The 25,055-nt window shown below is 51.7% G+C and overlaps 11 protein-coding genes across 11 annotated transcripts; 8 read left to right on the forward strand and 3 right to left on the reverse strand.

Moving 5' to 3' along the window:
• Positions 1-284: 284 nt before the first annotated feature.
• On the forward strand, positions 285-1,730 carry C7974DRAFT_376317 (uncharacterized protein; the record flags this gene model as incomplete). Its single annotated transcript, XM_046140267.1, has 1 exon — positions 285-1,730. The coding sequence occupies one exon, from the start codon at positions 285-287 to the stop codon at positions 1,728-1,730; it is 1,446 nt and encodes a 481-aa protein (XP_045997249.1).
• C7974DRAFT_472267 (uncharacterized protein) lies at positions 1,633-3,198 on the forward strand (the record flags this gene model as incomplete). Its single annotated transcript, XM_046146533.1, has 4 exons — positions 1,633-2,121; positions 2,174-2,350; positions 2,397-2,807; positions 3,023-3,198. The coding sequence occupies exons 1-4, from the start codon at positions 1,914-1,916 to the stop codon at positions 3,196-3,198; spliced, it is 972 nt and encodes a 323-aa protein (XP_045997250.1). The 5' UTR covers positions 1,633-1,913.
• Positions 3,199-3,547: 349 nt separating this feature from the next.
• On the forward strand, positions 3,548-4,825 carry C7974DRAFT_187641 (Alpha/beta hydrolase family-domain-containing protein). Its single transcript, XM_046136512.1, has one exon. The coding sequence runs from the start codon at positions 3,750-3,752 to the stop codon at positions 4,725-4,727; it is 978 nt and encodes a 325-aa protein (XP_045997251.1). The 5' UTR covers positions 3,548-3,749; the 3' UTR covers positions 4,728-4,825.
• Positions 4,826-5,354: 529 nt separating this feature from the next.
• On the forward strand, positions 5,355-5,689 carry C7974DRAFT_413275 (uncharacterized protein; the record flags this gene model as incomplete). Its single annotated transcript, XM_046143721.1, has 2 exons — positions 5,355-5,438; positions 5,495-5,689. The coding sequence occupies 2 exons, from the start codon at positions 5,355-5,357 to the stop codon at positions 5,687-5,689; spliced, it is 279 nt and encodes a 92-aa protein (XP_045997252.1).
• A 411-nt stretch (positions 5,690-6,100) lies between these two features.
• C7974DRAFT_434033 (uncharacterized protein) lies at positions 6,101-7,467 on the forward strand (the record flags this gene model as incomplete). Its single annotated transcript, XM_046144965.1, has 2 exons — positions 6,101-6,190; positions 6,328-7,467. The coding sequence occupies 2 exons, from the start codon at positions 6,101-6,103 to the stop codon at positions 7,465-7,467; spliced, it is 1,230 nt and encodes a 409-aa protein (XP_045997253.1).
• Positions 7,468-8,178: 711 nt separating this feature from the next.
• On the forward strand, positions 8,179-9,223 carry C7974DRAFT_278373 (RTA1 like protein-domain-containing protein; the record flags this gene model as incomplete). Its single annotated transcript, XM_046137579.1, has 3 exons — positions 8,179-8,365; positions 8,418-8,660; positions 8,712-9,223. Coding segments are annotated over 3 exons (942 nt in total), but the record flags the coding sequence as incomplete, so codon positions are not given.
• Positions 9,224-11,554: 2,331 nt separating this feature from the next.
• On the reverse strand, positions 11,555-13,113 carry C7974DRAFT_187653 (uncharacterized protein). Its single transcript, XM_046136513.1, has one exon. It carries the CDS (start codon positions 12,613-12,615, stop codon positions 11,638-11,640), a length of 978 nt encoding a protein of 325 aa, XP_045997255.1. The 5' UTR covers positions 12,616-13,113; the 3' UTR covers positions 11,555-11,637.
• A 3,529-nt stretch (positions 13,114-16,642) lies between these two features.
• On the reverse strand, positions 16,643-17,976 carry C7974DRAFT_187749 (uncharacterized protein). The gene is made up of 2 exons (XM_046136514.1): positions 16,731-17,976; positions 16,643-16,681 (listed from the first exon to the last, which is right to left on the reverse strand). Exon 1 carries the CDS (start codon positions 17,874-17,876, stop codon positions 16,776-16,778), a length of 1,101 nt encoding a protein of 366 aa, XP_045997256.1. The 5' UTR covers positions 17,877-17,976; the 3' UTR covers positions 16,643-16,681; positions 16,731-16,775.
• A 60-nt stretch (positions 17,977-18,036) lies between these two features.
• Positions 18,037-18,822, forward strand: C7974DRAFT_187753 (mediator complex, subunit Med21). The gene is made up of 2 exons (XM_046136515.1): positions 18,037-18,208; positions 18,257-18,822. Exons 1-2 carry the CDS (start codon positions 18,167-18,169, stop codon positions 18,686-18,688), a joined length of 474 nt encoding a protein of 157 aa, XP_045997257.1. The 5' UTR covers positions 18,037-18,166; the 3' UTR covers positions 18,689-18,822.
• A 481-nt stretch (positions 18,823-19,303) lies between these two features.
• C7974DRAFT_187784 (serine incorporator/TMS membrane protein) lies at positions 19,304-21,029 on the reverse strand. The gene is made up of 3 exons (XM_046136516.1): positions 20,927-21,029; positions 20,209-20,880; positions 19,304-20,161 (listed from the first exon to the last, which is right to left on the reverse strand). Exons 1-3 carry the CDS (start codon positions 20,975-20,977, stop codon positions 19,427-19,429), a joined length of 1,458 nt encoding a protein of 485 aa, XP_045997258.1. The 5' UTR covers positions 20,978-21,029; the 3' UTR covers positions 19,304-19,426.
• Positions 21,030-21,133: 104 nt separating this feature from the next.
• Positions 21,134-23,433, forward strand: C7974DRAFT_394608 (major facilitator superfamily domain-containing protein). The gene is made up of 7 exons (XM_046141897.1): positions 21,134-21,489; positions 21,536-21,607; positions 21,655-21,787; positions 21,836-21,940; positions 21,988-22,311; positions 22,385-22,607; positions 22,656-23,433. Exons 1-7 carry the CDS (start codon positions 21,397-21,399, stop codon positions 23,275-23,277), a joined length of 1,572 nt encoding a protein of 523 aa, XP_045997259.1. The 5' UTR covers positions 21,134-21,396; the 3' UTR covers positions 23,278-23,433.
• The last annotated feature ends 1,622 nt before the right edge of the window (positions 23,434-25,055 follow it).

The following is a 25,055-nucleotide window of genomic DNA, read 5'->3' on the forward strand; positions in this document are numbered from 1 at the left end:
CACGTCACTCGTGATGCCTGCCGCGCGATTGCTACACATGTAGTAAGTAGTTGCGATAGTAGGTACGTAGGTAAGCGCCAGAGAGCGCGTACCTAGACCCCAGCTTTAAATGTGATTCGACGCTCGTCCACGCACCCCGAAATCATTTCATCGCCACACGACTCCCATCGCTTCTCATCTCTACCACATTCTAGACCCATTGATCGGAACTGAGGCAGCCACTCAGTGTTGGCAGAACATCTTGAACAGTACATCTTGAACGTTTAGTACATCTTGAAAACAACATGGAGATGCATGAACCGAATGACGATCTTTACGAATACGATGGCTTCAACGTGAAGCCATCACCCGTGCCGAATGCCATACCCTACAGACAGCTAAGACAGGACTCCGGTATCGATTTCAACCTGATAAGCGCTGCTATGCACCACGGGTCCGTTGGGACACTCTTTGCATCACAATACACAACAAAGAATTCAGCGCAAGGAACAGCTGAAGATACAACGCAGAGGCTGACAGGCTCTGAGTATTCGGTTTTTGCCATCCACGATGCCAGTACTGAACGCAAGCGGAGTGTCGCCAGTAAAACCATCGCTGAGTTGGATGAATTCGAACTACCTCAAAGACTTACCAACAATGAAGCATATCCTTCTGCTGAGAGAGAAATGGCAGTGTACGTTTCATGCAAGCATTCACTCAATGCCCACGCAGCAGAAAACTTCGACAAGCATCATTCATCTCGGTCTGCAATTGAGCGCATCCATGTTATTCCAGCAGATAATGACAATTCACCAAATCGTTCAGTTCTGCTCAACGATAATACGGATACGGATGTTACTCTTCAGGACGAGCGCTTGAATCGTCTCCTATCTGTAGCGTTACCCCTGCTGCCGCACGATGAAATCTTCACACGGGAAGAAGAGCAAAAGGTGCGACAAGAGCATGATGCTATCGAGCGTGCCCGTGCGAAATACCTTGCAGAGGTGATGATTCCCGCAAAAGGCCAGGACGAGGGACCGAAGAGATCTTCATATTCTAAGAGAGAATCTGAACGACGCCAGCAAGTCGCAAGAGAACAATCGGAAGATGGAATCCAGCAGGCTGAAATAAGAGAGCAGTTGGATTACGGTGATCAACTCCTACAGGATACACAGCACATCATGCACCTACAAGATTCAAACATGTATATCCTTCCGCGAGTGTGGAATATGGAAAATCGCCCGCGAAGAACTCGATTATTCAGCAATCTGCGCTTACTTTGCCAGTACCTAGGACGAGAAATGTCAGTAGCCTACCTGATTGGCGGGCGTCTCGAGTATCTGCGAGCGGGACGATCCAAGCAGCACGAAGTAGCAGTCATGACGGAGATGAAATATTTGGAAAAGCACATAAAAATGCGAGAGGATGCTGAAAATGACTACGACACACTCGTTTACGACTACTTGGGTTGGGCTATCGCTCAAACTACAAATGAAATGAAAGAAAACATCGAGATGACAGCGTCTACAATTGACATCCCGCCCTTTATGCTGCAAGAATGGATCGCACCATCTCCACAACTACGAAAGCGCTTTCTTAGACTGCAAGAGCTGGAGAAGTCTCACTTTCCAGAACGCTTTGCCGCCAGACCTTCAACACTACCTCGCCCTCAAACCGAACCGTTACCTGTATCTACGCCTGGAGGTCGACTGATTCCAACACGAGGGGCGCATTTGAGCACCGATCAGTAGTGTGATGGTTCATCAGAACACAGTCTTGAACGTCGTGAGCATTATAGAGAACGTGAGTATCAGTACGACATCAGAACATCACGAACGCTACCGCGATCATTTAAACAAAGGAATCACAGATCGGTTGCACTACTGATAAAAAATGAGGAACCAGACTTCTCAGTGCCAACTTTGGATCGAAAGATGGAAGGAGAGCCAACCTCGCCATTGAACCCTGCCGAGACCGGAGCTCTCCCTTTTCCAAAACCTAGACCAGAGCATCCACTGCGTTTAGCCTGTTTGCCCGTATCGGAGCGTTATGCACCTCAGCCCGAGGCTCCGTTTCAAATGGAGAAGCCAACGTCGCCACGTGTGAATCGGTACGCTAACCCTTTTGGCCTCGACGCTGATGGTGAGTGCATTTGTGTTATTCCACGAGTCCATGAGCTGAAGATATGATACAGAGCTCGCCTCCAGAGGGCTGCATCCACCACGGCTCTTTCTGTCTTTGCAACAAGCTAAACGTCGTCGAGCGCTCCAAGAACCTTTGACACCAGAAAACATTGATAAGGTCGTAGAACGCAGTTGGCGAGAGGACCTGGGAGAGTTACAATATCGCCAAGATTGTATGGAAGAGGATAGTATGTTGATTCATAAACTGAGGAGATCTGAGTGTGTTTGCTAAAGCGGTACCTACAGTCTCACGGAAGCACAAAAAATCCATGAGAGAGCTCGAGTCGCGTACCTCCAAATGCTTCAGTGAAGCAACTCGCCCAACTATGGGGAAGAGGGATGTTAGAACTTCTAGAGATATTGCAGGAAGTTTCCAGACCTTCCCTGGTGCCAGGCCTCACCTGCCAGTGAACCTCGACTGGATCGGAAGTAAAGGTACTTGCGAGAAAGTCGAAAGACTTAAGATTTCCTCCCGCACTGAGCGTAGCAGACTCTCTGGGTCACTTGAGGGAAACGACGAGACCTTCTCCCGTATCGTACAGGTCGAGCACGACAGTTTATTTACGCGTAACACGCCACTTGATCCAGCGCATTTGATTGAGAAGATTGAGGGCACTCATATCACCGAAGGGTTGCATGTCCAAAGTAAGCCTAACCCCAATCAATGTGAAGTGGAAGGCCTGAGCATTTTACTGATATATTTGGCATGTTCAACAGGAGACGATGTTAGGAATGCAGTTGAAGTTATGGTCACAGAGCTTCAGGTTTCTGATTCTGATAGTGATTAAGTTCACTAAGCATCGGAGCAGCAACTCGATAATCTCGAGTGTTCTGTTAATAAGCTATAACCTAGTCCTAAGGTACTCGGTTACAAAGAGTCAGACGACCGTACGTCAAGAAAACAAATTCAAACTCTGGATCACACCCTGTGAGCAGGGTGTTGGGAGATCTCTGGAGGGTATGGTATGAGAGACGAGAATATGAGGCAAGTGACCCAGGAGAGTCGACGATGACCACCCGTGCTTCACAGTACTAAAGAATTATGAGCTTTTAAGTGATCTGGAAAAAGTTTGCTCAGCTTTCACGGCCCAATTTTAGACTTGTCGTCTGATTCTTTCTGAAAATCTCTGCATTTGTCTCCTGTGAAGGCACTGCTAAGGTCAAATGGCCTTGCCATTCATAGGTCCGGCCCTCCGAAACAACTTTCTGTAATCTGTTGCCTATGATTTTCTCGCATTCTGATGTGTTCTGTAATTACATGTACAGATTCGGCGGTCCTCCATGCCAAGCCGAAGTATAGACTCAACACGCGTACGTATACGTACGTATATACGGTTGTATCTTTACGTTCGAAATGTACGAATAAGTTACTGGCTCGTTGGTCATCTATACATGCTTCGAATCGTACCAGGTTGAAGATGACGTTCGGATAATCTATACTCCGTCTGACGCTGACGCCAGCGTGACTCTGCTCGTATCTCGAACACGACCAGGCACTTTGAAGATCAGAGACATTATCTCTATCTTCACCGACCTCAAAGGAGTTCAACAAAACAGATACGACACCACGGGGGACCCAGAAACACAATGTCGAAGTTAGCAACGTTGGTATTCGTGCCTGGCGCTTGGCATAGAACAACATGCTATGACAAGATCGTACCGGCTCTTGAAGCGCGCTATCACATCAAGTGCCGCTCAGTCTCACTACCATCTACGAGTGGCGATCCAAATGCAACATTTAAAGACGACCTTGATGCTGCCCGTGCGGTCATTGCCAGCGAAACGACGCAGAGTCGCAATGTTGTACTCGTAGCCCACTCGTATGGCGGTATGGTCGCCAATAGTGCTATCAAAGGTTTCACTGGGGGACCCGGTAATGCTGCAATCGACTCTTCTGTGTCTCCAGGCCGCGTGATCGGTCTAGTTCTGATCGCCTCGGGATTTACTCTGACAGGATTGTCCTTCATGGATCCCTTCTTCCATATTCCACCGCCATCGTGGCGTGTCAACAAGGAGACCGGGTTCGCCGACATTGTCCTGACTCCTCGGCAATTCTTCTACCATGACATCCCAGAAGATGAAGCAGATGACCGGATTGCTCAGCTCACGCCTCAGAGTCTGAAGGCATTGTTCGAGGGGGGAGAGCATTCATACGCAGGTTGGCGAGATGTACCTGTATGGTATATTGGGACTATCGAAGACCAGGGCTTACCAGTCGCAATACAGCGAGTACAAGTCGGCATGGCAAGGGGGGTGGGTGCTCTCGTTAAGCACAGGGAGTTGCGAAGTAGCCATTCTCCATTTCTGAGTCAGCCTGACGAGGTTGTGGACTTGTTGGTAGAGGCTGTCGCAGAATTTACGGGAAAGAGGATGGAGGGCAGCAAGGCTGAGGGGGTCAGGAACCAGGTTCAAACGCCAGCAGTCACCATTTGGAGCCCTTCTTCATGGCTCAAGTATGGTTTGCCATTGGCGATTGGTCATATCATCGGATGGTGCTTGCTCCTTTTCTACGGAGCCAGGAAGCTATGGCAGGCTTCAGTCGGCACAAAAGAAAAATCTCGTTAATCGTGAAACCGACTCGATGAACGATGTATTACCATGCGGGTGGTAAATCTTCACACCTCTGTACAGTGATGGATGTCCAATTAATGTGCGTTTCCTAACTGGTCTTGACCGTTGGCATCAAGCAACCCATAGGATATCTGCGGAAAGTCTAGCATGGCTGGATTAATCGGGATGCGGTAGAGTATCTTCTATGCAATGCTGCATCTGTCAAGATTTGCCTTCTGGCATGTGAATGCAAATGTTCAAATCCAGGCTTCCATGCTTTCTGCTGTTACGTACCCTGACGAGTACCTCCTACCTAATGTCGCGAATTCAAAGACAGGAATCGGGATGGGTGCTTGCAGTCTGTCTCTGTAGAACCCATGTCCTTGCTGTCGTAGCTTAAGCAACAGGATTTTACCGCTATCGTAGCACGCTTATTCCACGTTGGAAATTAGGTAGCGTTGGTGCCTGGTGCATAGACCAGGTCGGTGGCCTTGCGATGAGATGTTAATAACCATTGAACTCCTGAAAGACCACAGAAGCACTTCGTTCGATCGGTAAATTGTCCAGTCTCACAGCACTTGATACGTGGGCCACTGCCCTCACATTTCATAACCTGCCTGGTCCTTTTGATTTGCGAACGCGATGGGTGCCGGACAATCTCAGCCACTTGCGTTGTCACCAGAGCCGCAGGCGAGCCCAGAGGAGCGAGCACAGGCGCAAGAAGAGGTAAGAATTTTGACTCGTGGATCGTCTGTCAACAAATATTTGCTGATACTGTCGAGATGCGCGCAAAGCAGCAGGCTGCATTGGACAAGCGCCTTACGAATCAGCAGAGAAGGCCATCACCATCGCCGGTTGAGAATGCGTCACGATCAAGCAGTAGCACAAAGAAGCTGAGCGCGCTGGAGCAGATGAGTCGAGAGAACATTGGATGGCGCAATGCAGACGCCAATCATGAGATGAGGAGTTGGAACTGAGATGAACGAGGGGAATTAGTGAAAATGGCTTGTAATGTCAAGTGGTGCCGAGAGGCCCGGGGCAGACCTCGGGGTTATCTAGCAGCGACACCATGCATTAATTGCCATAGCTAGGACGCGGTGATGACGACATCAAAGTTAGGTTTGCTGTAAAGTTGACTACACCTGGGGAACTATGTACACCAAGAGAGACCAAGTGAAAATTCCCCTAAATTGTTGACGAGGCATTGTATGACTATGTACTTCGTACGGTACCGGGCTGCGCAAGGATTCGTCCGGAATTGGGTCCGATTGTGGCTAGTCAGGAGCTGACTAAACCCCAGCAGGATTCCGCAACGCCTCAATATGCATTCATTCCTCATTCATTTATGTCACAGCCACTACACTTCTTTCATTTAGATGGTCTTTCAGATGGGAGAAGCAGAGAATCGTGTTGCAAAGCGAAAATCGCACACGAAAAGCCGCAAAGGGTGCTTTTCATGCAAAACTCGTCATACAAAGGTATGTTCACTCGATTCGTCTGTAGCCAATCAGGATGTGTCAAACAACTTCCACACGTTGCATTTTCCGTCGGTGGTGTTCCAAATAGCCTTGAAACCCGCATCGGTCGTTGGATTCGATGCTAATGTGACTCTTAGTGCAACGAGGTTCGCCCACGATGTCAGAATTGCGTAAGATTGGACATTCATTGCAACTGGCCAGTCATCAAAAACCAATACTCAGCGTCTTCACCTCAATCAAACGGAAGCAGTCATCTATCACCAGTAGTTCCAGAGCAACTGTCTGCTCACAGTACTGCCGGTTCTGAGCCGAGCGATGCCGATCTTCCTATACCGGACCTTCGCCTGTTACATCACTGGATGTCGAAGGGCCACCAGTCTTTGCGTCCATACGCTACTTCCTCAAGAGAGGACAATATTTGGCGTGATGAATGTATAAACATTTCGTTCCAACATCCGCCTCTACTCCACGGCTATCTGGCTCTGTCTGCTGTACATAAGGCGCTTACCGTTCCTGGTTCGGATCGACAAAGTCTCCTCTTGCAAGCTGATTCACACATCTCTCGCGGCTTAGCTATTTACAGACAACATCTTGAGGCACCTGCTGTCGAGAGAGCTGTACCCATGTTCATGACGTCCACAGTATTGTTCACGTATAACCTTGGTTCAGCACAGCTAGAGAAGCCAGACGATCCGATTGACGGAATTCACCATTGCTTTCGACTCCTGGCAGGTATCAAAATGGTTGTAATGCCATTTTGGTTTGAGATCAAAGACACAAGTGTGTTTGCTCATCTCGTCGAGTTCGCTGAGGGTGATAACACGGATTCCCTGGACGCACGAGCCAAAGACGACTCGACTCCAGAAATGCTCGCATTGAAGGAGTTGACCGGGTGTCTGTTGAACGCGCAAGATAGAGATACGTGTCTAACGGAAACCGAGGAGCTTCACAGAACATCTGTAAGACTCCGACATTTATCTGCGCGTAGTGACGAGTACTCCTTGATTCTGGGTTGGGCTGCTCGATTACAAGACCACTTCATGCACCTCGTTTCGGCCCACAACCCAGTCGCCTGTATCATCATCGCGTATTTCGCCGCGCTGTTGGCGCAAGCTCGCCCGGTCTGGTGGGTTGGGAACTGGCCGCAATGGCTTTTGACAGCCTGTGAACAGCTTCTTGCAGCAACACCTGAGCTTCTCAAGTGGCTGGAGTGGCCCCGGCGAATCATGAGTTCACAAACTCCGAGCACGGTCTCCACACCGGTATCTTTCGAATAGTCTTAGAACGGGCGATGCTGTCGTCGCCTGTATCAGGCGACTGCGATCGGCTGAAACTATCCGTGGGGCCCGGTCTTGCTTTGAGGAGACAAGCACGGCGTATACAACAATGGACCTTGCTGCCATAGAGAAGTATCCACCGGGAATCTGCCGGGTCCCTGTCACGTGGACATATAGTGAAGAGTTACAGGCCACGCTGGTGTTCATCATAGATCTGAGGTCCGCCGAAAGCCTCGGCTGGCAGCGCTGCACGTCCGGAGATGATGTGGACTGCGCCTCCACAAGACTCGACAGTGTTGATCAAAAAGCGAATTCCCCAGATGGGATACCATATCGGGTGACAGTAGCGAAGAACGTTGTATCTCAGTTTATCTTGGTACGCAAGCTCGGGGCAGTGCGACCCTGTTGAGATGCCAGAAGGAAGCGCCTGTCTCACGTACGCGACGGTACCTATACGGCTTCCCGGTCAAGTGGAGACGCTAAGATACTTAGGCCGGACGTATACGCTTTACGGTGAGCGCTTCCACCAATGGCCATGCTTCTGGCCCAACTAGTGTCAGAAGCATCTTGCACAGATTCGCTAGAGATGATACGAAATACGCATTCATTATCATAAGCGATGACGGTTTGTATAAGGCTGCGACGTCGTCCAACTTTGTCAAACGGCAGCGACACAGCATCCCACAACTGGCATCTATTCCAATCATCACTATGGCTGAAGACAAGCCCCGTCCAGCTCTCGACGACCCTCACGCTTACGTTCTGTACCGGTATTATCCATCTCAGGTCGCGGCTATTATCTTTGTTGTACTGTTCGCTCTCACGACTATCCTACACATCTTCCAGCTCGTCAAGAGGAGAACATGGTACTTTATACCATTAGTTGTTGGTGGTCTATGTGCGTACTACGACATCTCACTGCAGGACGCATGCTGACCTCTTTTGAAAAGTTGAAACAATTGGATTCGTCGGACGAGTACTGTCGAAGGATGACATCTGGGCTCTCGGCCCTTTCATTATGCAGTCTCTCTTAATTCTTGTTGCTCCCGCGCTTTTCGCAGCCTCGATCTACATCATACTCGGACGGGTCATTCTCATGGTGGATGGCGAGCGTTACTCGATGGTCCGACAAAAGTGGCTCACGAAGACATTTGTTGCGGGTGACGTGCTCAGCTTCTTGATGCAGGGTTCTGGTAAGCTGGTTTGCGAGAAAAGCTGCTGATTCAAGCTGACATTCGCCCTAGGTGGAGGTATCATGGCCATGGGAACTCTCAACTCGATGGAACTTGGCGAGAAGATCATCATCGGTGGTCTCTTCATTCAACTCATCTTCTTTGCGCTGTTCGTTTGTGTAGCCGCAGACTTTCATCGACGTCTGATCAAGGACATCCCTATCAAGAGGCGATATACACCTAGGTCACTCTTCCGCAAAACTCGACACACCCATAATAGCTCTTCCGATGGTCCGATCACCGCCGTAATCTCTCGCGAAGCTGTCCATGAACTGCCTTGGAAACGACACCTCTATGTCCTGTATGCTGCTAGTGCGCTCATCCTTGTCCGAAGCATCTTTCGCATTATCGAGTATATTCAAGGCAACGCTGGATATCTGCTCAGCAACGAGGTGTTTCTATACATCTTCGACGCGACCCTAATGTTCCTAGTCATGGTTTTGTTCAACTGGATCCATCCAAGCCAAGTCACAGATCTTTACCGAAAACGCCAGCAGGCTCACGGCACTGTTGAGATGCAGCAAACCCGTGATGAGTATCTGGGCAACGGTTACAGCGAGACGAGTCATAGCGGACCGGAGAAGAGAGGCGCGGCCTTTGTATGAAAGCTGCTTGAGGAAAACTCATCCAGTACGAAGACCGCGCAGGCCGAAACCCAAGATACACCAGAGTGGACGGACACGGTCGCGAACATCTTCGAACGACAGACATTTCCGTCCCTGGACTGTCGTGTCCTCCGCGTGGCTTCACATTGTCGAACCACATATGTGCAGCGTAGACCTAGCTTGCACTTTTGCAATGTGTTAGAAAAGGTCACAGACATTGCAGACGTGTTGATGTCGTTTCGTCGTTTTACGTCAGTGCGTCCACGCCTGCGGTTTCTGAGATTCGATAATAGATTTGTGTATAATCCTTTCCCTCTTAGGTCACATTGACGTTTATGAATAGCTTGTCCGTCTAGAATATCTTGAGGCCTACTGAAGAATTCCCTTACTCCCCGATGTTACAGTGATGACTGGTGGTAACCTACCAGTGCAGCACGTGATATATTCATATGTGTGATGGGTATCTTTTGCAGGGCAGACAGAAGGGTGGACACCTGTCGGGTGCTGGTTTTTGAGATGTTGTAGCCTGCGAATGGTGGTTGACGATAAGGCTTTGACTAACCCGGGTCCGCGGCAGAAGATCGTATACTGTCACGATAGTGAGGGTCATAATCAGAATAAACAATCAAGTCAACTCCCCCATATATCGTCAGTTTCTGGACCACTCTGTGTCCAATCAATACCACTTACGGAGAACACCAACCCTTAAAATAGAAATCACAAATCGAGAGCACAACTACCCTAGTACTTCTGAAAACTTGGCGGTGGGAAATTTCCTCTAGCTTGTACGTAGCGAAGCCATTCCTGTTGTCATGCATGCGCTCGTGTGACCTTCTACAACTACTTCTTCCTTCATCTTAGATGGGATTGAGCTATTCGCACCGAACGCCTCCACTTCCAGAAGTAGGTAGGTACGTCAAACCCTAAGTAAGGATGAAAAATTGAGAGCGCTAGGGAGAAGAGATACTGCCTGGGTTGATGAGTCGATGTCTACACATCCCTGCGTGATGTAGATGAGGCAGCCAGACCCGCGAGCCTATCGAAGTATCAAAACTGTGGAACGCCCTGCGGAGCTATTCGTAGCTGTATGCTGAGCGTCGTAAGCTGAGGTATTCAAGCACTAAATTGCCTGTCATTATGCAGGTGGATCAGACTCAAAGTGTTACGATGGTGAGAATATCACCGAGATTTCACCTGCCGATCTGAACCGGCCGATACGGTACTGGTGCCCCGAACAGGTTCTCGAAGACAGCACCAACAGGGTGTACCACGCGTCCAGCGTGACATTCTTTCGTTGATTGTGGTGTGATTGGGCGACGCCAAATACTGCCAGGTGAACACAGGTTTTAGAAAGCGTGCATACCTTCGGTGGTAAGGATGTTACGACATACATCTGCATCGAAAACTGGGTTGGCAAATTATATTCCAGCAAGTGGGCATCAAAGAAAGACTTCTTGAGAATCTGATGCACAGTGATATATCGTTATAGTCCTAATGCCTGGTCAGACCTGTGACAAAGCGGTGGATACACGAAGGCAGACCCGTAGGCATGGACACGATCAATTTAGGTTCGTAGGGGGGGCAGGAATGATGTGAGAACCTATCTGACAGGGCAGCCGTCCATGTTTGTGTACATCCAATTAATCCTCCGTCTCTGTACTGCTTCAGAGACAATGAATTGAAGACAAAAAATATTGCTTATTTACCCATGTTGCTGATTGGATAGGCTGCGCTACACCCTGTTAACGATCATTTATCACACTTCTGCAGTGACATTTGATGATGCTCACCACCAATAAAAGGCTCGTCTTTTGTAGAATACCACCAGATTGGAAAGTGGTGAGCTATGATCAACTACGCGACGTGTTGGGTAAGTCAAATCCGGGTGAAGAAGTTCATGAATGACTGTTGATACATACGTTTCGCAGCATCACCACTGCAAGAACGTTTGACAACCTGAACAGCAATTCGTATGAACAGGGGGCCGGAAATGTTTCATTTCATGTCTGTATCCTTTTTCTTGCAGTTTCTCGCTACGCTATCGCGATGTAACCACTATTCCGCTGTATCTTCTGAACTGCCCGTGATGCACCATGTTCCACGTGCCCAGAGTACGTTGAATCCATCCCATCTATATGCTCCGTCGACTTTTCCCAAGCTACATTAAGCTTCGAGCGCTATTCAGCCGTGGCTCCTTGCGGCTTGGGACTGTGTTCGCACTGACTGGATTACAGTGTGACAGCCTTGTGACGGCTGTTTGTATGGACAGGCACTCTATGACGAGTTCCGGTATGTTTTGCCTCTGATGTACCCCATCTTTGCTTCCGTATTTTTCAGTCATCATCTGTTGAAGGAGGGCCAGAGAAAGAGCATCCTGAGAACGGTGTAGCCAAAGGATGACGCTGTTCTCCATGTGCCAGTCGATCAGCCTCACGCTGTACGTAGGTTTTCAGACGAGAGTCGGGGCAGTTTGCGTGTTGGCCTACGAGGTCCATTAGATCTCGTAGGCCACTCCTTAGCATCTCGACTTCTACTTTTAGTACTTTGTTTCGTCGTTCTACTTCTCGTGCTCTTTCTACAAGCTCCTCTTGCTGTCGTTTTTGTTTGCCTCTGCATTTGCTTGCAGCTTTGCGATTCTTCTCGAGGTATACGGCTCGCGCAGATCCAGGTTCAGCATACTCCGAGCCACGTCGCCGCCCCACTTGGGCTTGTGTTATGTTCGACGAATGCGATTCGAGGTTTGATTGTAGGCTATCGCAGCGGCGCTTCGATGATGGAGAGTTCGTATCGTTGGCATACATCGCAAAAGCTGAGGGTGTGATGTTTCGCGTTTGACCATGGGACAGCGGCTTTGTGTCTGATCTGGGAGATGCATAGTCTACATCGAAATTTGTGTCCATGGGAGAAACTGTTGAAGGATCGTGTGGGATTATTTGGGAATTGCTCGCTGTAAACATGGCAGGAGATGTATACATCCCGGTTGTAGTGGGTACCTCGAGAGGTGCATCGTTATCAGATTGGGTCTTGTAATCGCTCAAGAAAGGCTCCAGGGCGAGCTTAGTGCGGTCGTTCGAGCCGGAGGACCCAAAGCCAGATTGTAATGTGAACTGTATATCCGATTGTTGTGATCTGGCTACAGGAAAGGCCGTATAATCTGATATTGGAACGTATGCATGACCTTCTTGTGTCGAGGAAGCCCAATTATCCGCAGTGCCGTACATTGCCGCAGTATTCGATATTGCATTCAAGTCCAGTTGGGTGTTGCGACGCCGAGGGCCCAAAGATTGCATTCCCAACACAGCTGTCGACATGAATCGAGGTGTGGGGTGATTGTCAGATTGGAATGGGGCGGGGTAGGAGGGTTCTTGAAAGCTTGGGCGGGCTGCGGGAGGGTCTTAGTTAGTATCAAGGGTAGCACGGAAGTACCGAGCGATTTCAGTTCGAATGGCCCTAAGAACGGAGGCGCAGGTTATATCAACCTCTCACGGAAATTGAACCTAGATGTGCAAACTAGATTGAAATCGCCGACATCTGGCTGCTGATCATGATGCAACAGCACCGATAGCACGCACGCCCAGTGAAGGCGGGAACTTCGGTTGCAGCAGCCCTGCCCGCAAAGCTACCCATGTAACTGTGCTGGCCCGTGCGGCTAGGGCATTACTAGTCCGCAATTGGGCGGGGTTGCCTCGCCGTTATGGCACGTCCTGTGGGACGGTATGCGTAAACACGTAAGGATTCATCCAGGCGGCGACCGTTGATTGGGACCGTTCTGGCTTAGACTTGGAGGCAGCGCGGCGACCTGCAGATCATCTCAACAGGCGACGTTTGCTATCGGCCGAATTGTGTGTCCGTGAGACGAGCTGGCCTGGCCGGAGATGTTCGCCAGAACGAATGAAAACACGTCGTTACTGCTCGGCCGCGATGGATTTTCCGGGGAAGCTTCCGAGGGACAGGGGACGAAGTGATGCTGTTGGCCTCGTGGTGGCGGACGCTAGAATCCACAGCCGTCTCTAGGATGTTGTCGCTGTTGCAGCAGCCAACGGTGTTCTGGTCGTATCAAACTGCCCAGGGGTGACAGGATGTACTTGACTGAACATGGCTAGCACCAACACCAATTCCACAACAGATGCAGGCAGCACCCTTCGTGCCCTCTCTTACTTCCTACCAATGTGGTACGGTATCTGGAAACAAATTCCTTTTGGGATGTGTTCTTCCATGTTAGGCGGCAGCCTTTGTGGTCTGACGACCAAGACTTGCGCAGCACTAATCGGCTGCTAACCGGCTGCTAACCGGCACTGCCCCAGCCTATGAGACGTATGCGCGGGAACGCCATTGAGGAAGTCTGCATGAACTTTCGAAGACTGCAAATGCTTCAAGCACTGCTAATACCCGTTTGGTGGAGCCTTGTTCAAGCTTCCAGATTTCCGGTGGGCTCTCCGCAGTCCACAATCACACCGAACTTTTGAACTGCCGTTGCTCATTGCTTCTCATGCGCGTTTGCGTTTGTCCATTCCTCCGACGCTTGATGATGCTACACTCAGTCTCGACCTCGAGTGAAAAGTGTAGTCCTAAGCTCCAATAGCAGAATAACAGGCGAATCGTGTCGAGCCCAATCAGATGCAGGCCTCAAGTTTTCGTTTGGGTGGTTGTGCCGCGGACATATACAATCGACAGGGCAAGTGAGATACGGTTTCGTCCCTAACGTAAGCTAACTACATGTACTCCGCGGACGGGACATGGCCGCATATCAGATCAAGTTTGGGGTCACAACATTGCCATGCGTGCCTGTTCCGGAAGCGTAGGTGCGAAGGCCGGAGGCAGCCATGCACACCTGGGCACACTTCTGCAAAGAAACATGCTCAGCGGTTTTAACTGTGACTGGGTAGCGAGGTGCCAGAATCAGAAGTACAACGGATTCTCGCAAAACCATCGAAGGTCAGTGGAGTCGTTGTAGGACCAATCCGATAGGTAGAGTCACTTGGTGGTTTCTCGGCAAGTAGTTTCGAGGTGGAGCCCTTCGAATCGCGAGTCGATCCTCGAGAATATGCTGCATGCAGTAGGGGTGCTCGAGTACCTAGCATGGTGATAAGGCCCAGGGACCTGAGACGCATGCGTGTGAGTCTTCGAGTTCTGTCGAGGCTTACAGGTCGATTGCTAGCTGACTCGTGCAGCAACAGTGATCGAAACCTGGCAGCGCATGCCGATCTGTCCTTTCAGCCAGCGGTACACAGGCGCTGTGACGTGTCGTGGGGAATGTAACTTCTACTACCTACTCACAGCATATAAGCACCCACTATTTGGATCAGTCATTGCGCACCTCACATGCTGTTATCTAGGATTACTGTCATGCCGTCATAATTGATGCATCGCGGGCACCACGTCGCTACGCTGACTCCGTATCATGTGAAATGACGCTGAACGTGGGCGAAACCTTCTGGCAGAAGAGCACTAATCGACTCGATGTTGAAAATCTGTGAGAAGCCTATTCTCCGGGAATATTTCCTCAATGGATGACGATTTCCAAGGGTCAGTAGGGCAATGGGGCAGGACATACTGATGTGTTGCGTTTTGGCTTTTGATGCAGATGTGGAGCACAGTCAGGATCTTACACAGTACAGTGCGTGCGCATGCGGTTACCCTGTCTGCCGTGAGTGCCAGAAAGTGGGGACAAGCCACTGCTGGAAGTGGATATTACGATCGATAAACAGGTACTGTGCATGTTTCACTAGTCACAGATCTCAAAGACGTCGTCATCGTAGAAGGATTTTGGTTGCGATGTGATCCTTCGTAAATATTTGATCCTGATCAGGTACAGTCAGATGAACATTGACATCTATCCCTTATGCGTACATTACATGTGTCCCGATCTCAGCTTGTAGATTGGACATTGCAGTATCGGTTGTCAATACGGATAGAGGGAAGCCGAAGTTAAAAAAAGCGCTGTAGGTGCTGACAGAATCCGTTCTTAACCCGGCTTTGCTGCTTTGTACTGCCTGTTTGGTAGATACCGTGTTATTGATCACCTCAAAATCCTTTTTGTATTCACACGTATTTTCTACCGTGGGAGGGTCGATCTTGTTAATGTCAAGACCTTTTGGTTCGTAATTAAATTATCGCGTGTGATATCTTCATGCTTGATGCCTCTTGCGTCCACATGAGGTAAAAGGAGGCCCGATTTCGTCCAACCGAACGCTCGAGAACCCAAAGCGCAGTTTGCCAACTCACGTGGTCTCCAATTCATGATATTTCTACCGCATTAACAACAATGTACCCTTGTACTGGAAATACTTGCAGGACCCTCCTCATCACTTTGCACGTGGCTGTGCGCCCTTCACTTCCAAGCACGCAATCCCCTCGAAACCGGATCTGTAAACATACTATCACGGGGTACACTACGTTTCCAGTCTTCTCTGCAGCGACCTCTCAATAGTGGAAATCGGGCGCCGACGCGAGAACCTGCATGCAGGGCGTCCATGGTTCGGTTTCGATGGGGACCTGCATAGCGGAAGAGCGGGGGCGGAGGGGGTGGAGGGGCGGGATGCAGGTGGCTTAGATACAGTGGGCAGGATTTTTGGGCATGTTTGAGAGCGTATTCTATACAAGGGAACATTGGACGTGACATGAATGGTTCTTTTGATATTATACACTGCGGGCATGTCAACCAGTTAATGGATAGAGTAGGTCGGAGTTCATCGAAGCACCTTGCCACCTGCTAGTTTTGTCGGAAGACAGTGGAAAAAGCCTTGAGAACTCAGATACCCAGACGGAGCCTTGGATTGAAAGCACCTGCCTTTATAGCGGGACACTGTGCGTGTATGGTGAATGCTGACTACTAAGCCAAACTTGAACTGAGTGTTCCTGTGTGTTTTGGCTCATTGTCGCTGCCACATGCGTGAACCATATGCATTCTCCCCATCCTGGCTTTGCAACGGTCCGGCACGTAGCCAAGGAAGGTTCATGCAGCCATGAAGAATCTATAGCGCCAGGACCTCCCCGTCGCTCCAAATTGTCCTCGTATCACTACGACGATAGTAGCAACAACCGACGCAGGCCTCCTAAGCGATCCGATCACGAATCCCAAGAGCACCTTGAGCGCGACTTTTACTACTGCGGCATCAAGTCCGGATGCGTCCTTTCAGTTCTCATTTCGTGGGCGCGAAATCTTCCCCTGTTGACAGCTGACTGCCGTGAACAACGCCGTGCTGCCAACTACACACGATGCCTAGCGAGTATAGTGGACGGTTCAGATCGTTGAACGAGCATCTCAGTGCTGTTGGCAAAAATCTGAGAGATGAGTGACTTGGAGACGCTTCGCCGAGGAAATGGTAGGTACGACGACGCAAGGAGAAGTGGTCCGAGCAGTGGTCAGACGCAGTACTCCTAGTAATTAGGCAGTGTTGATTGTATGCCGTATGATATGCATTACATGGTTCCCACTGAAATGAAGTGACCGACACGTGCGATCTTTCCATCAGTCTGCATCATCCGAGACGTCGTCCTGTTTCTTTGCAACCTTTTTTCGGGTACGCTTTGGCTTTGTCAAGGGCTTAGACAAAGCAATTTGACCACCTCGCGGTGCAGGTGCGAGGTGAAATGTAGGCTTTCGGCCCAAAGGACAATTCGCCCTAGGGTCTTCGTCCTTCCTTGGTCGACCAGGGCCACGTCTTGGTATCCCATGTATCGTAGGGCGTTTTTCTTGTGCCGCAGGCTCATTGGTCATGTGCATTAGACCTAGTGTCTCCTGGTCCAAGGAATTTCGCTCAGCGAATATAGGTGATCCCATCCATGTTAGCTGTATGTCTTTTTGTGTGCCTGTTTTTCCGAACTTGGATGGCAGCTTCTTGCGATTTGACGCGTCTTCCTCTTCGGCTTCCAATATCTCGGGCTCTGGTAGCAGTGCTCGGGGCGTGTGGCGCACAGTCACGCCCACACCCTGCAGCCCTCTTTCGCTTGCCGCTCGATTCCAGACAAACTGCTCGATGAGACCGTGTCTGGATATCATGACAAAGCCCATTGGCCACGCACTTCGCGCTATGGCATCCATTGTGCCTTTTGTAGCTTTCGTCGTCGTCACCAGTAGCCCGAGAACAGGCTCACCTTTCCACTGTGGAGGAATCGCCCTGAATGAGCCCTCAAGTTCTCGAACGAAGGCTGGACCTAAGGTGTATTTGCGCACTTTACACTGGACGATGATGGGTAAAGGTTCGCTCAAGGGCGCCAGAACCCAGTGTCCCATCAAGTCAATGCCGGCATCGTTCTTTCCACCCATCCTCAGCAGAGAGAAACCCAAGCGCATCAGAGATAGCGCCACAGTGTACTCATAGTGGGTGCCGACATAGTATGATTTCAGAGGAGAGAGATTCGTGCGGTTTGCGTAGTCGATAAAAGTCGCCAGCGAGTTGTGATCTTTGAGGGGTGCTTTGACAAGGAGCCGCGGCAGGTCAACAGGCGCGGCATTTTGAGCGAATGTGGTCGCGACGCGGCGGGGGACGAGACTTTGCGGAGCGTTTCGGGGGTGTCGAGGCAGGAGCCACGGTTGTCGAGGCCGTGCTGCGCGCAGGAGGGGTCTCATTACGGAGTAGATTGGGGCAATGCAAACGGCCACAACATATTTACTCGAAGACGAACGGGAAGGAGTGTGGGGTGCAGGCGCGTGTTAGCTGCATGGAGGTATCGCGGTTGACGCTTCGCGTGGGACGCAGGCCAAGTCGATTACCTAGCTCAGCCCTATGAACGCGTCCTCCCGCCGTGGACCTCTTCAACGTCTACCCCACACACGAAGATCACACTTGCCACCACGGCTGATCGTCTTGGCCGCGCGAACCGATCGTCTCCCGTGCATCGACCTTCACAGCACTCACAATGGCGGACATCCTTACGCAGATGCAAGATGAGGTGGACATGGTACGCGGAGCAGTTGGCAGACGATCTCACAACCGCTAACAAGCCCAGCTCCTCAACATCATGCAGTCTCAACTCTTCCAGATCCGCACACGAGCCCCTCCCAGCGTACCAGAAGGCCAGCAAAAGCTCAGCTCATTCGCCGAAAAGGAGGCCACCGACAAGTCGGAGAACGCAGCACAGAACCCCGCGCAGCCAGCCCAAACAAGCGAAACCCTGCCAGCACTGCCCTCGAAGGAGCAGTTTGAGGAAGACCTGAAGGAGATGGCCAAGGACCTCGTGGTCAAGAGTCAGCAGATTGAGTTGCTGATTGCGAATCTGCCGGGTGTCAACTCGAGTGAGGCGGAGCAGATGCAGCGCATGAAAGAGCTCGAACGGGAGCTGGAAGAGCTCGAGAGCGAGCGGTTGCAGGCTGTCAAGGAGAAAGAGAGCTTGCTCAAGAAAGTCGAGGAAAAGATTGTTGGCGTTGGGCGGGTGCGATGAGCGCCAGTGTGGTGATAATGCTCCAAACGCGACCCAGACACCGCCTCGAATCCTGGAGCCCTCCACGACATCCTCGAGATGGCAAACATCTATGTCTCCTCGGTCACAGTATAGTTACGACTACGCTAGCCTATAGCAGTTCTCGAACCTGCGCTCACCTTTCTATCTCGAGTCTCCAAAGCCCCGGATTCATCTACCGATACAACCATATCCACCAAGTCATCGCACATCGCCAGTAGATGCACGTAGAGAAGGTCATGGGTGCACTCATACATGAGCATCTGACGGCTCGACGGCGACGGTGGCGAGGGGCATGTACAATATGTGGAATGCTGCATGGTGCCGCCGTGCGTGACAAGTGACGACTGTGGGTCTTCGAGGAGACTGGTCAAAGTCTTGGCTGGCTGCGAGCCTCACATGGGAGGTAGATGTAGCGCTTGGATCGAGGAAGAGAGTGGGTATTTGGACATGATACACAGGTGTTCCGCGCATTCCCGCAGCCCTACAGACCTCGAGATCTCGACAAGGACGAACAGTTTGAATACGACAGCAGTCTAGCACGGTATCACAGACTCGAAAACAGGCTGAGTGGCTTCTGTAGAGTATCTGCAAGTGAGGCAAACTTGTACAAGAATACTGTATTCATATTCAAACGCTCGCAATGCATGGTAATCACAACCGTACAAGTACACAACATAAGACAACCCGCTACGCCAACTCCGCGGTACAAAGCTGCTCCTAGTAATCAAACCGGTCGGGCAACACAAGCGGCGCGACCAAACTCCACGCGTAGATTGCGTAGCACACCCACGCGCTGATGATCTTGGCCCAACTCGCCCAATACGTGCGTCCTACGGGGACAAAGTCGGTCATGGCTTTCTCGTCAAAGTTGCTCGTGAGCAGAGTCGCGACCCATGCTGTGCTCAGGAAAAAGATGATGTGGAAGAGAGTGTAGTTGTATTGCGTGGCGTTGCGCTCATCGTCGCGCGGCGCCTTGGAGGGTGCGTCGTCCTCGTCTTCACTGTCAGAGTCATCGAGCGCAGAGGCAGGGAGGGAGCCAGATTCGACGGCGGCGCGGAGGGCGGCTTGGCGCATGTCGCGACGCGAAGAAGGCTGTTGGGTGACGAGACCGTGCTCGTAGTCGTCGGTGCCGACCTGCGCGTAGCCGTTGCCGTATGAGTTGCCTTGCGCGCCGAGGGCGAGGCCGTAGGTGGCGGCGCGGGTGGTGGTATATGCGACGGTTATGAAGGTGACGAAGGCGCCGATGATGATGGTGGCCTTTCGGGTGCCGCGTGCGCGAATGAGCGGGTTGCACTGATGATCGTCGGGCTCCATGCCTACGGCGGAGAGGGTCAGGTATGTGCAGTAGATTGCTACGATGGCAGACTGGGCGAGACCGGCGCGAGGATTGACATTTTGGACGGCGGGGTGAATGGAGATGACGGACGTGACGAGGAGGAGTAGAAGGTTGATCTGTGTATGTTAGCCGCAGAGTCGGTCTCAGATGTGTAGATGCGTACAGTAATGGCTGCCTGGTTCATGCCACATCCACTCTTGGCGAAGTAGATGTACATAACAACCGTCATGGCAAACGAGGCCAGGTACATGAACAGCGCAGAGCCGACGAGCATGCCAGTCCACACCCGCGACTCGGACGTCTCAATCTTCTCCTGGCAGTACTCGGCCCAGTTGTGCGCCAAGTCGACCAACAGAATCAGGCCGACCAGCAGGAAGAGGCAGGCTCCGGCCATGGCGAAGTAGTTGCCCCACACGATGAAGAACGAGTTCGGGATGAAGAAGGTCAGAACAACCATGCCAATCCAGCCAATGATCTTGGGGCCCCAGAAGCCGTTCTGGATCTTGGCGCGGCCGTCCTTGGAGGAGCGGACGCCGATGAGCATGAGGGCCATGAGGACGTGGAAGAAGCCGAGGGCGAAGTTGATGCGCTGCACGGCGACAAAGCCGTAGCACTGCTCGCCGTGGCACTTGATGTCGACGTAGTCCAGCGTGAGCTTCGACAGCTTCTTCATGGCCCAGTCGGTGAGCATGATCCAGGAGACGATTGAGTTGATGAGCAGAATGAGGGCGTAGGCGATACGGGTTGCGATGCTGTTGCCGCATTTTCCGCCGCAGGAGCCCATAACGGCGCTGCAGGTGGCCGCGCCACAGCAGGAGGCGGCGACGCTCCATACCTGGTCACGTTAGCGCGTGCTGCAGAGACGTGTCGCGTAGCCGTACTGTGCCCATGGCGGGCAGGGCGAGGAACGGGAGCGACAGTGCGGCGCCCATGGTTGCGTGCGATGTTGTGGGGTTGGTGTGGAGAGTTGGAGAAGCCTGGGAGCACGAGGTTGAAGTTGCGCCCAGTGACGTGCCGTTCACGGTCCACCCACCCGCCTCGGCTCCCGACGTGCTTAGCGGCTTATGTCCGGCAAGCCTCACGACGGACCGTCACTCTGTCGACGCGACTGGGCCAAGTAGAGCGTACATACACAGTGCTGCAGCCTCCCGTGGCTGCCCTGGCCACCGTGCGTGCGCGCTCCGACCTGACGTCTGGTTCTCGACGCGTTGCCCTCATTGTCTGCCGGCTGCCGTGCATAGCCGTTATCTGTTCTGTTCGACCCACTTGCTGCCATTGCGCAACCCTCCCAATCTCAACCCCGTGCTCGATGCCCGCCGCGACTCCTTAACACACACTCCCAATTGTCGCCATGGTCGACTTGGAGAAGAACACGCCCCATAAGAAGACACGGGTTGTGTCTGTCGTCGCCGCGACGACGATTGCGCTTGCGTGCGGCACCAACGTATGCTCAAGTCCAGCTGTCATGACCCAGCACTGACACCTCACAGTATGCATACTCGGCATGGGCACCGCAATTTGCCGACAAGCTGCAGCTCTCTGCCACCCAGAGCAACGTCATCGTACGCAGTCTCCGACCTCGTCAAGTACCGCCGCTCATGAATACTAGGGCACCGCAGCGAACATGGGCATGTACGCCTCGGGCATACCAATTGGCCTCATCACCGATAGGGTGAACCCCCGTCTCTCGGCTATCATTGGCATGTTCTGCCTGCTGGTTGGATACTACCCTATCAAGATGGGTACGTGATGTCTGCAAGATAGCTTCTTGACGTGCTGACCTTTGCCAGCCTACGACGGCGGTCCAGGTTCTATGAGCGTTGGCATGATATCTTTCTACTCTTTCGTCACTGGAGTTGGCAGCTGTTCTGCATTCCAGGCCGCACTGAAGACAGGTAAGCACGCTGCTGCATTTGCCTAACGCAGACATTGACACCTCCAGCAACATTAAACTGGCCTACGCACCGCGGGTCGGCAACGGCTTTCCCTCTAGCAGCTTTCGGACTGAGTGCCTTCTTCTATACTCTCATTGCCGGCATCGCATTCCCCGGCAACACCTCCGGCCTGCTTACTATGCTCTCATTAGCGACCTCGTTACTCGTATTTGTCTCTATCCCATTTCTCATCATCGTCGACCACAAGAGTGGAACGAGCTACACTGTCCTACCTACGAACGAGCGCACCCGCCGTGACTCAAACGTTTTGCATCAGACCAATCCGAACCGCAGCAAATACAGCGCCACCGTGCTTCCCCCGCAAGAAGTCAGTAAGTACCACGTTTTTTCTTGGATCGCAGTGATAGCCGATAAATTCCCCTATCATATGCCAACCACGTCCAGCAGATGAAGATGACCCAAGCCGATCGTCGACCGAAACATCTTCACTCCTTTCTGGCCCTGGAGACATCGATCCTGAGGATGATGCTGCAAGCAGACATAGCAAGAAATCATCTCACTCACATTGCTTAGACGTCACTGGATTTGCGCTGCTTTACAAGCCGGAATTTTGGCAACTCTGGATCCTTATGGGCCTGCTGACAGGCGTCGGCATCATGACGATCAAGTAGGTCTTTGCCTTGCCACACAGAAGTGTGCCTGCTGACTCCACTAGCAATATCGGTCACAATGTCCAAGCTCTGTGGAATCACTTTGACAAGAACGTGAGCAAAGACTTTGTCGCGCACCGCCAGCTGTTGCACGTTTCCATTATCTCGCTCGGCTCCTTCTTCGGTCGCTTATCGTCAGGAATTGGCTCAGACCTCATCGTCAAGCGTCTTGGCCACTCGCGCTTCTGGTGCGTCGTCATCGCAGCTTTCATCTTCGCAATCGACCAATTTTGCGCGACCCGTATCGAGAACCCAGACTATCTTTGGGTCGTCTCCGGCCTCTGCGGTCTTGCGTACGGCGTCACTTTCGGTGTGCTTCCGGCAGTCGTCGTTGATACTTTTGGTCCCGACGGATTCTCAGTCAACTGGGGTTTCTTGACAATGGCGCCGGTTGTCAGCGGTAACGTCTTCAACCTCTTCTATGGCACCGTCTACGACTCAAACTCCATCGTAGAACCGGATGGCAACCGCAATTGTGAGGAGGGACTACAGTGCTTTCAGAAGGCGTACTACATTACGCTGCTGTCCAGTGTGCTCGGTATTGCAGTATGTCTGTGGGGCGTACATGGAGAGCATGTCAGAAAGAGAGAAGCGTTGGAAGAACTTGAAAGACACCGCGACGCATGAAACACAACCTCCTGGATTTTGGGAGCGATATTTCGGATATAGAATAGACAGCGATTTGTGTTCGACCACAACAATCGGCAGGAATTAAAGGATAAGCCCTGTCGAGCCAGTGACTATCTCATCATCGCCTGCTCGTCCTTTCCATCCCCGGCGCCAAGCCTCTCACGTCCCCTTCCCTCGCAGTAATACCTGCCCTCGGCCACGCAGCAAGCGTAGCGACCTCCCTCCGCAAATTAAATACCTCCTCCCTAACCCCCTTGACTGCAATATCCTGCGTCCGTACAACGCTCTTAAATCGCTCCACATCATCGCGAAGCATAGCATACGCCGTGTGACTGCGCTGAAGCGCTTCTTTCAAGTTGCCGATCTCAGCGTGCAGCGCGTGCTGCTCCGTCTGAGCCTGCTCGGCGTTGAGCGAGAGGAGCTGGAGCGTGCTTAGTTTGCGGGTGAGTCGTGACATTGCTGTGGTTTGGATATCTATTTGTGCTGGGAGAAGAGGGAGTGCAGCGCTCCTGGAAGCTGTGCCACCCTGTTGAGTCTAGTTTGCGGACACCTTGATGTGTGGCGTGCCAACTCATCAGCTGTGGCAGATGGGTCTACAGTATAGACCTCTCGCTCTGACATCGGTGTGATATGATGTCCGTTTGCGCGCCACGTCTCTGGAGTGACCGTAGTGATCTTGTAGATTACAGCGCTCAGGCTGCTCGTCATCTACACCTCTCATCCATACCATGCTTCCACGCCCCCTGCAATGCCTTCCAACGCCGATCAAAGTACCAACAATGCGCAAGCCGAAAGTTCTAAGCAGCAAGTCGACCAGAACAACGACACAGCTCAAGCACCAGAAGATAACGTCACTGCCCACGGTCGCTCTAACGCTTCTGAAAACACAATCAACACGTCTGGCGAACATGTTGCTGCAAGTCGAGACATCAGAAGATGGCCCCTGCTGCCAGAGCCGAGCGCAGCAAGTGCTCGGAGGCAGCTCGAAGCGAAGAAGCGGGAGTTGGTTGAGAGAGCGCTGGCACTTCGGCAGGCCGCGGTGCGCAGAGAGAGACGCGAGTCCACTACAGAGGCGGACCGGCTGTGGCCTTGACAGAAGAGAATAGGGGGTGGAAATGCGTAACTGTTGGTCCTCCACTTCGCGCCAGCGCTTCAGCCACGGGTCATGTTAAAAGTACGGAATGTCCTTAGATCTATCTACACCTTGGAAGCTTTCAAGTACTACCGTTCCGCCAGCACGTGAACCAGACATGCATGCCTTCGCTGTCCTCAGCTGTCCGGTGATTCATCAAACCCACACCGGCAGTGCAGACACATCACTCTGCGCGACACACAGCGCCTACCCGCCATGTATATAAGTAGCAGTATCCCGACGTCCTACTCTCCACACTCATCCCACATCCAAGATGTCACCCAAATCCAACGAACGCCTCAACGACCGGGTTGCGAGTCTGGAGACCGACATCAGCACTCTCAAAGCCGCTGTTGATGAGTTGAAGAAGCGTCAGGCCACGCACAAAGAATTTCACACAGAGGCCCTGGATATTGACGTCAAGGCGATGATGGATGATCGTGAGGCTCTCAGAACTGCGTTGGAGTGTCTGCTGGACGGGCTGGGGTATCGGTATGAGAGCCCGACGGTAGATTATTAGATGTATCGCTTGAGTTAAGAGGCATTTGACTCAACAGTTTTTAATCATGTTGCCCCTTTTTGTTCACTGCTGACACGTCAAACCTCTGGACTTGATGGACGCACATTGAATATTGCGGGTCAC

The sequence above is a fragment of the Boeremia exigua genome (assembly GCF_020726555.1).
Source record: "Boeremia exigua strain MPI-SDFR-AT-0100 chromosome Unknown C7974scaffold_6, whole genome shotgun sequence".
Lineage (NCBI taxonomy): Eukaryota > Fungi > Ascomycota > Dothideomycetes > Pleosporales > Didymellaceae > Boeremia > Boeremia exigua.

What these genes read in the sequence shown, in the direction of transcription:
- C7974DRAFT_187641 (XM_046136512.1), top strand. Translation starts at nt 3,750, where the DNA reads ATGTCGAAGTTAGCAACGTTGGTATTCGTGCCTGGCGCTTGGCATAGA.
- C7974DRAFT_187653 (XM_046136513.1), bottom strand. Translation starts at nt 12,615, where the DNA reads ATGTCGACAGCTGTGTTGGGAATGCAATCTTTGGGCCCTCGGCGTCGC.
- C7974DRAFT_187749 (XM_046136514.1), bottom strand. Translation starts at nt 17,876, where the DNA reads ATGAGACCCCTCCTGCGCGCAGCACGGCCTCGACAACCGTGGCTCCTG.
- C7974DRAFT_187753 (XM_046136515.1), top strand. Translation starts at nt 18,167, where the DNA reads ATGGCGGACATCCTTACGCAGATGCAAGATGAGGTGGACATG. An exon ending in TGCAAGATGAGGTGGACATG is followed by an intron (nt 18,209 to 18,256) that starts GTACGCGGAGCA and finishes TAACAAGCCCAG; the next exon opens with CTCCTCAACATCATGCAGTC.
- C7974DRAFT_187784 (XM_046136516.1), bottom strand. Translation starts at nt 20,977, where the DNA reads ATGGGCGCCGCACTGTCGCTCCCGTTCCTCGCCCTGCCCGCCATGGGC. An exon ending in CCCTGCCCGCCATGGGCACA is followed by an intron (nt 20,881 to 20,926) that starts GTACGGCTACGC and finishes TAACGTGACCAG; the next exon opens with GTATGGAGCGTCGCCGCCTC. An exon ending in TGAACCAGGCAGCCATTACT is followed by an intron (nt 20,162 to 20,208) that starts GTACGCATCTAC and finishes TAACATACACAG; the next exon opens with ATCAACCTTCTACTCCTCCT.
- C7974DRAFT_394608 (XM_046141897.1), top strand. Translation starts at nt 21,397, where the DNA reads ATGGTCGACTTGGAGAAGAACACGCCCCATAAGAAGACACGGGTTGTG. An exon ending in ATACTACCCTATCAAGATGG is followed by an intron (nt 21,788 to 21,835) that starts GTACGTGATGTC and finishes GACCTTTGCCAG; the next exon opens with CCTACGACGGCGGTCCAGGT. An exon ending in CCAGGCCGCACTGAAGACAG is followed by an intron (nt 21,941 to 21,987) that starts GTAAGCACGCTG and finishes TGACACCTCCAG; the next exon opens with CAACATTAAACTGGCCTACG.